The sequence below is a fragment of the Pangasianodon hypophthalmus genome, chromosome 13 (assembly GCF_027358585.1).
Source record: "Pangasianodon hypophthalmus isolate fPanHyp1 chromosome 13, fPanHyp1.pri, whole genome shotgun sequence".
Lineage (NCBI taxonomy): Eukaryota > Metazoa > Chordata > Actinopteri > Siluriformes > Pangasiidae > Pangasianodon > Pangasianodon hypophthalmus.
Genome location: NC_069722.1, coordinates 968,256 through 983,479, shown reverse-complemented (window position 1 = coordinate 983,479; position 15,224 = coordinate 968,256). Strand labels below are relative to the sequence as shown.

The following is a 15,224-nucleotide window of genomic DNA, read 5'->3' as shown; positions in this document are numbered from 1 at the left end:
TGAGGAACTTATGAACCCTTAATTATCCAAAGAACCCTTGAAGAACCCATTTCTAAAAGTGTATCACAAACCAAGTGGCTGAATGTTAAACTCCTGACAGGTTCCAGAAATTAAGGAGAAAATAATGAGCAATAAGTTGGAGTTTGTAGCACACACTTATCCGGTTAATACACACTCTTAGGAAAAAAGAGATCTTTAAGGGTTCATTGGATAATTAAATGTTCTGATAGAGAAACTGTTGAATCTTTAAGGGTTCTGCACAGACAAGCAACAACAACAAAAAAACCTTAAGGGTTGTAACATTGACGCTTTCCAGTGACGGGACATTGTATTCATTTTACTGTAAAGTAATGTATTGCATGCAGTGTACTAAATATTTTCTAAAATAATTAGCCAAAAGCATTTTGTATAAAAACAGACAAATAATAAACGCCCTGTTGTAGGGTTCAGTAGAACTCTGAAGAAGCCTGAAGGGTTTTAGATGTTTGTTCTCCTCTTTATTACAGCTGTAATATTAACTGCTGTATATTTGAGTAAAGTCTCACTGCTAATGTTTTAAGTGTTTGCAGTAAGAATGATGTAAACAAACCATGACGGAAACAAACACCCCACCCACCCGCGCCCACCCGCGCCCACCCTCGCCCTCCTGCCCACTCTCATCCACCCTCGCTCTCCTGCCCCAGCCCACCCTCGCCCACCCTCATCCTCCTGCCCACTCTCATCCACTCTCATCCACCCTCGCCCTCCTGCCCCAGCCCACCCTCATCCACCCTCATCCACCCTCATCCTCCTGCCCACTCTCATCCACCCTCGCCCTCCTGCCCACCCTCGCCCACTCTCATCCTCCTGCCCACTCTCATCCACCCTCGCCCACCCTCATCCTCCTGCACACTCTAATCCACCCTTGCCCTCCTGCCCACCCTCGCCCACCTGCTCCAGCCCATCCTCGCCCATCATCGCCCACCCTCACCCTCCTGCCCACCCTCATCCACCCTCATCCACACTTACCCTCCTGCCCACCCTCACCCTCCTGCCCCAGCCCACCCCCATCCACCCTCGCCCTCCTGCCCCAGCCCACCCTCATCCACCCTCACCCTCCTGCCCCAGCCCACCTTCAGCCACACAGTGGAGCTGGTCATTAACACAGGGCAGCGAGTGCTAAGTGAAGTGTTAATGAGGAAGGATGAGTTTGTAGTCTGCAGTCTGTAGGGGAACCGCACTTCTCTCTTTAATCCACACTGCCACTTCAGCCTGGACAGAACCCAGCACTACATCATTACAGACAGGAGAGGGGGCGGAGTCACTAAATAAAACATCAGGAAGCCCTGAAAGCCCCGAGCTCAGACTCCTGCTCAAGCCCCCAGACACATCGGGAGCTCAACTTATACAAATTATACAAAATAAAACACACACAATCAGCTGGAAATAAAATCAAGAAAATCCAGAAGAATGTTAAAAGTCCTAAGAGCTCCATCTAAACCCTCACTGTCTGTCTAAAACTAAACTGCAGATTGTGTTGATTTTTACTGGAACATTTTTATGTCGGATGATCACATGACCATCTCCATCTAACACGCACCTGGAAAAGGACGAGACGTCTGCATCAGAGCCTCAAAAATAAAAGTCAGGACTGCACACATCCTCTCTGCTTCTGCAAGCGCTCTACTGCAAGATTTACGTCAGCTGTTGTTAAAGGTTCTTAGATTCGTACAGAGGTTCGACAGATGTTTCTGACAGGAATAAAGCTGACAAACCCTGAAGGTTCAAGACTTTTTTTAAAGTGTACTGAGGTTTTATTTGATGGTTTGTGTTGCCTTTTATTTTATTTTTGCATTTAATTATAGCTTATTTCATTTTATTTTATTTCTTTTTCCCCGTTTCATTTTACTGCAGCTGTTCTTCAGATTCTTCTTCAGGAATAAACCCTTTTAATTTCTTTTAACTTTGTATTTTATTTTAGAGTTTTATTTTATATTAAAGATTAATGTGAACTTCTGATTAGCTGCAGCTTTTCTTTGGAAGCAGTGCATCAGGATCTGTTAAACTAGAAAAACAAAGTTTCATAGCTGCTTCCTTCTGTAAGATATTTTAAGACGTTCTTACACAAAAGAAAAACAAGAGCGAGAGAAAAAGAAGAAGGGAACAGAGCAGAACTGCAATTAGGAAGATTACATGTTCCTCAGTGGCGTCTCTCTTTCTTCACTTCCTGTTCTGAGCTGGATGAAAACACACACACACACACACACACACACTGCACATTTTACAGAACATGCTTTAAACTTTTTAACAGTTTATTCACTGCATACTGCAGGAAAATATATGATAAAATGCATTATTTAGAAATAAACACCACAATTCTGCAAAATAGAAAGACTTTATTTAGCTCGTGTATAAATAAACATGCGACATATAAATTAAGAATTTTTACAGACTGCCACTTATACAATCTTATATACAATAACGGCAAGAAGGATTTATTTATTATACACTCATTCAAGATGCATTCATACATTCACTCCCTCCCTCACTCATTCACTCCCTCACTCACTCACTCCCTCACTCCCTCACTCACTCCCTCACTCACTCACTCCCTCATTCCCTCCCTCGCTCCCTCCCTCACTCACTCACTCCCTCACTCACTCACTCCCTCATTCCCTCCCTCGCTCCCTCCCTCACTCACTCACTCCCTCACTCACTCCCTCATTCCCTCCCTCCCTCCCTCCCTCCCTCACTCACTCACTCACTCCCTCACTCACTCCCTCATTCCCTCCCTCCCTCCCTCCCTCACTCACTCACTCACTCATTCCCTCACTCACTCCCTCACTCACTCACTCCCTCATTCCCTCCCTCGCTCCCTCCCTCCCTCCCTCACTCACTCACTCACTCACTCCCTCACTCACTCCCTCATTCCCTCCCTCGCTCCCTCCCTCACTCCCTCATTCCCTCCCTCGCTCCCTCCCTCACTCACTCACTCCCTCCCTCACTCACTCCCTCATTCCCTCCCTCGCTCCCTCCCTCACTCACTCACTCCCTCAATCACTCCCTCATTCCCTCCCTCGCTCCCTCCCTCCCTCACTCATTCACTCCCTCCCTCACTCATTCACTCCCTCCCTCACTCATTCACTCCCTCACTCACTCCCTCATTCACTCTCACTCACTCCCTCAATCACTCCCTCATTCCCTCACTCATTCCCTCACTCACTCCTTTGCTCACTCCCTCATTCACTCTCTCACTCAATCACTCCCTCAATCATTCCCTCATTCCCTCACTCATTCCCTCACTCACTCCCTCATTCACTCTTTCACTCACTTGTTCACTCCCCCACTCTCTCTCCCTCCCTCCCTCCCTCCCTCACTCGCTCGCTCACACGCGTGTGATATGTATAAAGCCGTGACGTATCTGTATCGTCGCTTGTTTCATGCTAAACTGTGCTGAGCTCCTTTCCTTATTTCAGATTCTGTTCTGCTTTTAAGTAAAGTGAAGTGAAACAAAACTTCACTCGAGTAGTTGAGCAACGTGTGTGTGTATGTGTGTGTATATGTGTGTACGTGTGTGTGTGTGTGTGTGTGTGTGGGAGAGACAGAGATTCAGCTTGTTATATGACTCAGATGTCCTGAAAAGTGTGATTCCTCACTGTACGTGAGTGCAGGCGTGTTTGAGGTGGAAAACAGAGAAAGAAAAAAAAAACTCAAAACATCCGTCATGATTGCGAAAGAAAGGAAAAAATGGGGGGAAGAAATAATATCAGAATATTGCTCATGAGTCACAGTGGGACGGAGCGACTCGCCCACCTGGTGACCCCGGCGTGAAATCCCCGTCTCCATGGCAACAAGCCGTAGAGGTGTATCTCTAGGGATCAGAAGTGTGTATGCATGTGTGTGTGTGTGTATGCATGTGTGTGTGTGTGTGTGTGTGTGTGTTGTAAAAAGTGAGGCCTATTTGTACAGTTTCCTTTTACAGAATGTCCAAACAGACCCTGCTGTTGACTAATGCACTAAACAAATGTATGTTATGGTTAAACTCTTCAGAGCGTGTACAGGTTATCTTTTCAAAGATAATTGCTTATTAGATAAGTAATAAAACAGTGTGTGTGTGTGTGTGTGTGTGTGTGTGTGTTACAGTAAAATACTGAGTGACGGGGTGGTGAGATGAAGCAGAGATACTGTTCCCATCCTGAAGTTGATTATTTTCCACTAACAGCACGTCCCTGAGTGTTTTATTTCTCTTACATCACGTCAATTTCCCAACAATTACACTGTCCTATTTATTAAAGAACAACATGTTGTACTTTCTATCCATTTATAGTTGCATTTAAGCTTAAAGCTGTAACATCTTCAGGACAGAGGAATTTACACTTCTTTGCAGTTTCTCGGTAACAAAATATGACAAGCTGCATGTTTTTTTTTGTCTTATTTACTTCGAGAAAGAGAGAAAGAGAGGCTGGTGAGGGATCGACTGATTATAGCTGCTATAATGTAAGTGAGAACAGGAACTAACTCGTTTCATGGACATTTCACAACATTAACTGTAACAATAAATGGATAAAAAGTGTAAAAAATGTAATTGTTGGCAAATTGCAGTGGCATAAGAAGAATAAAACATTTACAGGTGCTATTACAGGAAAATAATCATCTTCAGGGTGAGGACAGAAACTCCGCTTCATCACACCACCCCATCACTCAGTATTTTACTGTAACACACACACACACACACACACACACAGTATTTATTAATTACTTAAGGGGAATGTTTTTGCCCTTTAGTGTTGAGACACAGTTGAGAATATATCACTCATAACATGATGACACTGTGTTACATTACTCACTGCTAATAGGTCTTCTTCAGATTGCAGGGGAAAACAGTGGAGTTTTGTGTGTGTGTGTGTGTGTGTGTGTGTGTGTGTGGAAATTTGTGACCTCACTGGCGTTAAACCTGTTCTGACTGTCCCCTTCCCACATGATGTTTCTGAGTCAACACAAAACTCAACCAGCTCTTTCACATGTAGAAAATTATATCACCTGTAAAACGCAGCTGAACAGGTCTTTGGTTGAGAGCGCACACACACACACACACACACACACCAATGAGAATTATTTTTAGAAATCTTTAGCCCATGACCTGAATTCAAGCAGCAAAGTGTCTCTTGGAGCTGTTCTAAACTTTCTGACCTTCATGACCTCTGAGATACAGTACATTAAGAAGGATTTCTACCAGCATTCTATACAGTACTTGTATTTTCTCCAATGAATAAAAACTGCTTTTTAAAATACTGCTTGATAAAAAACATAACCCTTGCTCATATTTTCATCTCTGAAGTCATATTTTCCTATTACACTCAACTTTAGCAAAACACACCTAATGCTACAAGATGCCAGATAACTGAGATTTGAAGACATGTACACCTGAGACCCTGTTTGGAAATAAAGCACCTATTCAGCGTCGATGTGCTTACAGTGGACCCCTCGTCCCAGAGTTGTCCTCTGTGGACGTCCGAGACGGATTAAACGAGGCAGATGAGTCCAGGAGTAGGACAGCCGAGCAGTGACCAGGTCCAGAGATTCGGCGCTGAATTCGGCCCACAGGTTAGACGGCACCGTTTCCTTAACGATCTTTGGCAATGTGACGGTTTCGGGTAGTAGCCCTTTGTCACCACCGAGGAGGAGATGGCGAAGACTCCTGGTTTGTAGCCCGTCTCTTAGAAAACGCAGCAGATCTTCCATCCTGTCCATCAGGTGGCAGTCTTCCCAGGCTTCAGAAGGCGTGCTGAGCAGGAGACGTAGCCAGGCAGTTTTCAGAACGTAGGACGAAAGCACCCCTTTCCACTCGGCTCCGGCTTTTTGGTCTAACGTTTGCCCGCCGAGGTCTCGCACTTCCTTGAGCAGCTGAAGGCACTTGAGATGGCAGGAGCTGGTGGGAAGTTTGGCTTTCAACCATCCAAGGAGCTTCTGCTCTTGCTTTGGGAAGTAGACCGTCCAAAGGTCTTCCGAACGCTGAGCTCTGGGGCATGCGACCAAGAAGGCGGAATCACCCAGAGGAAGCGCCGGGATGAGCCGAACACCCATGGAGATGTGGCAGCAGACGTAGTCGGATCGTGGTGTGAGGTGAAGCTGTACACGCTGTCCCTCAGTGAGAGAAAGGCTGAGCAAGCAGCGCTGCTCAAATGGGTACCGTACGGTTGACAGGCAGCGCTGGGATGCACAGTAAAACCAGCGCATCACCGAGTCCGGACTCAACCTGTAGACTCCCGGTGAACCGTTTGAACGCAGATAGGCATCCGTGAAGACTTTGTGTCGCCGTGGCCATTCCTCCTTACGCGGCGTCTCCAGAGTGATCAGTGGTGCACCACAACGGTTGTCACCGTACCTGCAAGGCTCCAGTTTGAGCCCTCGGGGAAGCCTAAGCGGGACCAGGATGTCAAAACAATCCGGCGAGCCCACTTTGTGCTCCTCGTACGAGCTCCCAATCTGAATAAAGTCCCCGCGAAACGCCAGAGAGGACTCTGGAAGTACATCGGCCCGTCCGACTCGCACCAGCTCGCTCACCAGCTTGGCCACATGAGCCTTGCTGTGGCCGAGAACATGTGGAGAAAGGCGTACATGTCTCTCAAAGTGCTCCTCCAGCAACTCCCTTTTAGGACCCGTAGGTTTTCCAGCAATGGCATGAATTCCTTGTTTAGTAGTTCCAGGCTGAGATGAGCAGTACCTGATGAAGAAATAACACAGTGCAAAGGCAAAGACGTACTTGATGAGCGGGATGGATCCGGTTCCCTGATCAGAGCAGCCATCAGATCGTTCGTCAGATCCTCGCAGGACGAAATGATGAAGCAGCAGTAGGACGCCAAGGACACAAGTGACCAGAAGCCAGAAAACCCTGAGGTTTAGCGTGTACACACTCATCCTCCTGTTCCAGTCCAGGGCCTCTGAGCTCTTGCAGGCATGAGATGGGGGTGGTTAGCCCATGCTGAGTCAGTCTCCCAGATGTTCAGGACTATCTCGAGTTCTCCTCGCTGTTCTAAACTCTCTAAAAGTTCCTCTAAACTCAGAGGCAAAGTTTACACGATGATGTTTTCTTTGCTGAGCACCACAGGTCCACTCATTCAAGACGTTTGAAAATCCCCCTCTCTCGTATACCGAGCGCTGTGTGAAATGAGAGAGCAGCCGTTGAGTGTGTGTGAGCTCAGAGGAAATGCCAAACTCTTGAGAGAGGAATTTCTGCTTTTAAAAAAAAAAAAAAAAAAAACTGAGCCGCTCAGAGTCACACTCCTCCTCTTCACCCTTCCCCCTGCTCTTAAAGAGACACGGAGGAAGAAAACTGACTTCCTGCTTCGTGTTGTGTTTAGCACAGCTGACTTCTGCTGAGCCGCTGGACTTCAGTGCATGTCTATATAATAAATTTAAACTTAAATTTAATTTTAACATAAAGACTTTATGGATATATCATTCAGAAACTCATTAAAGAGTTAAGATTTTAAGGTATCACTGTTTTTACACAACTTACCGAGTAAAATCCAGAATTAATTAAGGCATGATGTCAGACAGGGAGTAGACGTATTAACTAAACTAAACCAAACAAAAGCCCATTGAGGGAGTTACTGAGAAACTCCAGGCCTCCCACACACACACACACACACACACACATCCCATCCCCATGCCCTGTCACTTCAATACAACCCCAGTTCCTGCACAGACCATGTGAACATGTCCTGACCTCCTCCTGCTCCATGTTTGACCCAACAAACAGGAAGAAGAAGCGAGCGCAGCGACGTTCCCGACCCACAAAGCATTTTGCATGCAAATGCTGAATTTTCATATCACCATAGCGCACAATGAAGTCGTTGAGAAGCTTGGCTTGTTCCACTGTGGCGCTGACGTGTGATGTGTTAATCCTGCAGAATTCCTCTAAAGGAGCCACACAGTCACACGCCTGCAGGCCACATCAGCTTCAACAGTTCAGCAAACTGACTAAACAGAGCGCTTGCAGAATATAACCCAAGATTCTACATAATGTACACACCAGTATAGGTCATTATGCAAAAGTTTGCACCCCCCCACAGGGCAAAAGAGTGTGTTCAGTTTCAAGCACAATTCCTTCCTTGTTATCATAAATAATCAAGTAGTGTAAAGTCAAGCGGGTTTTTAACTGTCATTCCGCTATACAGCTATTATACAGTCCTGTGCAAAAGCCTTTTTTTTAGTACAAACTTTGTTATAGATGTTTATTTTCTGACTTCTACATTATTGATTCAGTACAAAACCATTTTAGATTCCAAACATTAGTTTTCCAGCACAAAATGAAATGTTACAGAAAAATGTTTGTATGTCAGTAAAGAAAGCAGCAGATTCCATAAGAGACACTTTTCAGATAAAAACATAATGAAGGCTGCTGGGTTTCGCTGCAGAAATAAGAAGCGAGTCGACAGTCAAAGTCTCCAGAAGAACTGTGGCTGCTTCTGCAAGATGCTCAGTAACACTTCCAGCTCATTTCCTTATAAAACTGCACACACTGCACCTCAGATACTGCTTTATTTATTTAAAGTGAAGGATCGTCACATTAAATACTGACTTTGTTTCATTTATTACTGTTTACTGCTCTTTATAGGATTTTATTAATGTAGAAACATTTAATTTCATTATTTTTGAAGGCATCTTTACTCTACAGCATTTCTCTGCATGTGCCTAAGACTTTTGCACAGAACTGTACATCAGAATGAAATGTTGTATCTACAGGACAGGATAGTAGTACAGTACACACAAGTCTATATAAAGTGCAAATACACAACAGTGTCAGACGAGCGCAAGACAATAAGTACACAGAACAAAATGACACACAGTGCAGTGACAACAGAGCAGAGTTGTGTGGAAAGCTTTTGCGACGATGGCCTGGAAACTACTGAGCAGTGGAGCAGTGTAGTCAAAATAAATCAACCTACTGTTTAGCACAGAAAAATTAGCTTATTCTCACAGGAAAAAAAACACTGTTCAATTCCCACCCACAGTGTTTGATTGACAGGTCTACCTTGCTGAAGGTGAAAGTGAAAATGCAAATACAAATACATATCGTAGAAGCATTTTGTTTTTCGCTGAGTTGCTGTTACTTTGAAATTTGCATTTTAATTTTGGCAGCTGTTGTATGTAATGTTTATGTAAAAACTTAATTTTGTTTGGAACTGAATTCGAATTACGCCTCAAATTACAGGAAACATCACTGTGACTAAATACTGTGACTGAATTAACATTTTCTAATCAGCATGTGATTTTGAATAAAGTCCGGAATATACTGCCATAGTAAGTGCTATCAATGATAAATGATATCGGTTCAAAAATTTGCACCCCCGCTTACTCTCAGACTTCCCTCACATCACGCCTGGAGCCTGATGGAGTCGTGAAAAAATTACATTACATTACACTCAGTGTCAAATAAATGCTGCAGCATGCATCTCACGCACAGCTGAACACCTGCAGACCTTCATATACACGCAATTATCCAATCAGCCAATCAGAGCTTGAGTTAATGTTCACAGTGATCTCAGTGGTGGGATTTTTCACACACAACAATCTTTAGAGTTTACACAGAGTTTATGGTGCGAAGAACAAAAAACATCCAGTGTTAATGAGAGAGGTCGGAGGAGAATGAATGGCCAGACTGGTTGGAGTTGACTGGAAGGCTATGGGAATTAAAAAACCACTCTGTACCGCCGTGGTGAGCAGAAAAGCATCTCGTAATGCACACCACATCAAACCTTGAGGCAGATGAGCTACAAAACACATCGGGTTCCTCTCCTGTCAGCCAAGAACAGGAATCTGAGACTACAGCAGGCACAGACTCACTCAAACCGGACAGTTAGAGATCGGAAAAAGACCAAGAGACATTTTTCCAGTCTTTAAAAAAAGCGTGATTATATGGCCTGCCTATAGCCCCGCCCCTAACTCTAACCATAACCTTCATTATATTTCATACAGATTGATTTGAGTGACTCGAGTTACGTATTTGCACAACTTCAAATGTAAGTTAAATCATTTGCTTTTTACCTTCAAATTCCTGACTTCATTTAAGTGTTAGCATTTTTAACAATGCCTGATTGTAAAATAGAAACACACTTTCCCTTGGTAGTAAGCATAAACAATCAGGAGGCGATTTCCTTGGTGATTTTTCACACTACATTTACTTCAAGCAGTGACGTGGAATCGGCGAGGAGACACCAGTTTCAACAGATCATCACAAGTTTCATTTACAACACTGTAGTTCAGAACCTCCCTGATAGCCTGAGTGAGCTAATTAACTACTTCATTTAACTGTCTAAGTGTCTCTTTTCTGCATTTTTCCACCCCTGAACATGTTAAATACGCTACGAAAAAAACGTTGTTGGTATACATGTTTGATATGAATAATTTTTTTAATTCATCCTGATATTTTAAATGTTCTTGGTGTGCCTTTCTGATTAAATGTCACCACAAAATGGAGGAAAATAGGAAATGCTGGTTAAAAGCCAGTGTTGTGTTTCGGTTTGGACAAACTGAGCTCGTCTGTGTGTTTGTGATCATTCAGGATGGACCAGCAGCACTTCAGCGACGATCTGAACAGATCCTGAGGGACTTTCAGTCGCCAGCAGAACTGCTGTCTGAGGAAGGAAGTGCTATTTATTCTAACACTAAGATAAAACTCAAGGCAGAGAGAGCCTCATCGAACAAACTCCTATCAGCTCCTTATCAAAACGCCTCCGGTTTGAAATACCAACGCTAAAAATACACAGGGTCCTTTCCTGAGTGCGACAGCGCAGACTTTCAGGTCGTTATTAATATTAATAACTGGTTCCTCAACACATGGTGTGATTTAACTTCAGCCTGAAGGAAGCATCATGTGGTGGAAAACACGAGCGGACGAGCTGACATGACCTTGTGATCACATGACACTAATTCTGAGATGAATGTCGGGCTCATGTCACTGTTCACCACACAACTTGGTTTCAGGGTTACTAGCTTGACATGTTGAGGCTAATGTTTAACTTTAGCTTAAGCTGTTAGCTAACTCACAAAATGATAAAAGTAGAGAAATTACTAAAAGTAATTAGAACTCATGTATGCACTGATGGCGTAGATTTCTGATTCGTCTATTTTTCAGGGTAAAATCATGTTTAATGCATGTTTAACTAGATAATCGAATAAAAATATATTGTGCTTGTAGTGGTGCAAAATTTACAACTTGCACTTGTTTAGAAGTTATAATCTTTTAAAGTAGCTGTCTGTGATTTGTAACGCCCTCTGCTGTCTGTGAGGTGAACTGCAATTCCAATTCAAATGAACATTAACAAGATTTCACCTTTCCTCCTAAATCAGTTTTGTTGAAACTACATCTCCAAGTTGCCTTTTAAAGAAGGGTGGAACTGAGCAGTTTTGTTCCAGATGGAGGCAGAGCTAATTTCAGAGCCGGAAAAAAGTCACAAACTCAAAAAAAAAAAAAAAAAAAAAAAAAAAAAAAAAATCGCAGCTTGTCATGTTACTGAGAAACCACAAAGAAGCGTAAACTCCTCTGTCCTGAAGATGTCAGAAAGTTACAAGGTACAGCTTTACCTCTGAGTGTTGCAAAGCGCTGACACTGGAGACTCCTTCCTTAAATGTTACATAAACATCTCCATGTCCCTGTGAATGAGCTGTTACTATAGAAACGATAACGTCTCAGAACAAGCGCATTAATTATAAATAAACCGGTGATAAGGTATACTTCTTATAAAGGTTATCTTTTTTAAAAAAATGTTTGTTTCAGTCCCAGCACGTGGTTAATTTGATCTGCATGCAATCACTCCTGTTTTTGTAACGTTATTTTGTGAGCGTTCTCCGTTCAAAGCCTCCTGCTAGACTTTAATGACTTCATTTGGACCGTAGCATGTTTTTAACTGTGTGTTTGAAGAGTTTAAACGTGGCTCATTTCCTCAAACCCGAGTGACTCACGCTGCATCTGCTGATGTGTCAGCGTGCTCTCTGACACGCTGCTGTACGTTCGACTCAATCTCCTGGACTCAACAGTTTCCAGAAAATTTAAAAACAAACAGGATCAAGTGTCAGGACGAATCTGTTCTTCCTCTCGATTGACTCCTTTCTACACGCCATCACAGAACCTGTGTTTGTGTATCAGCGCGGCAGCCATTTGCCTTCCAATCTAAAAATAATATCTCACGCAACTTTACTTCAAAGCCTCCTTCATATCAGTGATTTTCCTACAGAGCATCTGACCAACACTTCACTCCTGACATTCTTTACACAGAAGTTATAATCTTTTAAAATAGCTGCCAAAAAATCAACAGGGTTACTGATACCTACTGATAAATTCTATTGTATCTAGTCTTATAAATTCTTAACCAAAGCAAATAAAACATCTGAAAATGCACTCTTCGAAATTTTCGAATACTTAAAGGTTCTTTGTCCCTCAGCGAGAACCCTTACATACAACAGCGTTTCTAACTAGAACCCTTTTCGGAAGCTAGGAACCTTTCATTATAAAATAAACCCTCAAACAACACTTACGCTCACAAAATTTTAAATCCTTAAGTGTTCTTTGGTTGTACCTCTGGAGGAATCCTTAAAGGTTCCACGTAGAGCCCTACGAGAGGGTTTTCCTGTTAGAAAGAGGTTTGTTCTGGAGAGCTTTTAGCTTTTGATGGTTCCTTGGTGTCCTTTTTTTGGAAAACCTTAAAAATTCTATGTGGAACCCTACAGCATGTTCCCTATCAGACCGGTTCCAAGTAGAAACCTTTAAGCATCGAAGAACCCTTAATTATCCAATGAATCCTTAAAGAACCCTTGTTTCTAAGAGTGTGAACTCATAAAATTTAAAGCCCTTAAGTGATCTTCCCTCTGGGAGAACCCTTACACGTTCTCTACAGAGCGCTACAACAGAGTGGTTCCCTATCAAAAAGGTTCCAAGTAGAATTGTTTTAGGAAGCTAACAACCCTAACGTATAAAATGATAAAATCCTTGAAGAACCCTTGAAGTACCCTTTTTTCTCAGACTGTACACTTGTGAAAAATGTATAATTCTTAAGGGTTCTTCTGTTGTTCCTCTAGGGAACCCCTTATGTAGAACTCTAGGAAGGGTTCCAACTAACCTCCTTTTAAAAATCAGAGAACACTGAAATATAAAATAAACCCTCAAAGAGCCCTTTTTTCTAAAAGTCTACACACAGAAAATTTTAAAAATCTTAAACGAGCTTCGGTTGTCCCTCTAGGGGGGACCCTCAATAAGGTTCTACATAGAACCTTATAACAGTGTGTGTCCCTATCAAAAAGTAGAACCTTTGCACAAATCCATAAATTATCCAACGAACCCTTAAAGAACCATCAAAGAACCATCAAAAACCCTTCAGTGATCTTTAGAGGTCCCTCTGTGAGAACCCTTAAAGGTTCTCTGTAGAAGACGGTGTCGACGGTGGAGTGGCTGGCTGCCTTATGTCCCAGGGTGCCCTCATGTCTGTGTTAGCTTCTGGCTCTCCCTTTCAGTTATGCTGTCATAGCTAGTCTTGCCGGAGTCCCTGCTTGCACTCTGCATGCAAAGTACATCGTGCTTAACCATTAGAGGACAAAAGCTCACCTAACAATCTCTTCCTTTCTCTCCATCTCTCTCTCTCCCTCACTCTCTGTCGAGCTACACATGCTACTTCTGAGATGCCAGTGATGCCAGTGATCCTGACCCCTTCTGCTCCTCCTCGCTGCCTGACCCATCCTGATGCCCTACTTCTGGTTGGAGTTCTCATCGGTTGAGTTCGCTCGCTGCTGCTGGGGGTGGCCCCATATGGACTGCCTGAAGAACTGTTTGGATTGCTGGGGATGGAGCCACCTAGGGGCTGTGGAGATGGCTTGGGGATCACATATGGGGAGCTGTACTGTAATGGCTTGGGACTGCGACTGCTGTAGTGGCTTTGGGGCTGCAGTTGCCACGAGCAGCTTCGTACTCAGGACTCCATCAGTGGACAGTGGATAGATTTTAACCAGCCGGACCTCTTGCAAATACTGTGATGAATTTATTGGTTGCACAATTGCACTATTTGTCCATATAGTACACAATAGAAGGGATTTATTTATAATTGCACTATCCGTTGCACCCAGATGAGGATGGGTTCCCTTTTGAGCCTGGTTCCTCTCAAGGTTTCTTCCTCATATCATCTCGGGGAGTTTTTCCTTGCCACCGTCGCCACTGGCTTGCTCATTAGGGATAAATTCACAGTGATAAATTTAAATATTTACAATATATACAAATAAAAAAAAAAAAAAAAAAGAAAAAAAAAAAGAGAGTGGTTCTCTATTAGTAGGAGTCCCAAGTAGGATAAAAGGATAAAACTCTTAATTATACAATGAACCCTTAAAGAACCCTTCAATAACACTTTTTTCTAAGAGTGTACACTTGTGGAAAATTTAGAAACCTTTAGAAAGGAAACTAAGAGCCCTTAAGTATCCACAGAACCCTTAGCCAAGAGCCCTTGAAGAACCGTTTTTCTAAGAGTGTACCAAGAAGCTAATTAAATGGTAAACTCTGGACAGGTTCTGGTCATGAAGAAGAAAATAATAAGCAATAATTTGGAGTGTTTACCACACACTTTAGCCAGTTAACACACACACTCTTTAAAAAAAAGGCTCATTAAGCCTAAGGGTTCATTAAGGGTTCTTTAAGGGTTCATTGGATCATTAATGGTTCTTAGTAAAACAGTGAAAACAGTGAAAGTGAGAGGTTTACAAAGAACTTTACAAAAATATTTACATATGATGAAACTCTACAAGATGAAAAGCAGGATGGCTGAGGAACTGATCACACGCCAGACAACCGTTAGTTACACAGTGATTGCATCAGTCTCTCTCTCTCTTTCTCTCTCCTATCTATCCCTCTCTCTCTCTCTCTCTTCCCCTGTCTGTCCCTCTCTCTCTCTCTCTCTCTCTCACTCTCATGTCCAAACCCCTCAGACATCCAGTGTTTACTGGACAGTGGTGTAGTTTTGGATTCTCTCTCTCCCCCTCTCTCTCTCTCTCTCTCTCTCTCTCTCTCTCTCCCTCTCTCTCCCTTTCTCTCTCACACACACAAACGCACACACACACACTGTGTGGTCATCCTCCCAAAATAACCTACTGAACATAACATTAGTGTTGATATAAATACGAATGCAGGATAAACACAACATTGAATATCGCAGCGTTTACACAGCTTACTCCCTAAATAAGTACAGAACCAAAAATCTGAAAAT

At 43.1% G+C, this 15,224-nt stretch overlaps 1 protein-coding gene across 1 annotated transcript; it reads right to left on the bottom strand.

Moving 5' to 3' along the window:
* Positions 1–3,453: 3,453 nt before the first annotated feature.
* LOC113527857 (inositol 1,4,5-trisphosphate receptor-interacting protein-like 2) lies at positions 3,454–7,217 on the bottom strand. The gene has a single exon (XM_026915992.3). It carries the CDS (start codon positions 6,895–6,897, stop codon positions 5,431–5,433), a length of 1,467 nt encoding a protein of 488 aa, XP_026771793.3. The 5' UTR covers positions 6,898–7,217; the 3' UTR covers positions 3,454–5,430.
* Positions 7,218–15,224: the final 8,007 nt, after the last annotated feature.

What these genes read in the sequence shown, in the direction of transcription:
- LOC113527857 (XM_026915992.3), bottom strand. Translation starts at nt 6,897, where the DNA reads ATGAGTGTGTACACGCTAAACCTCAGGGTTTTCTGGCTTCTGGTCACT.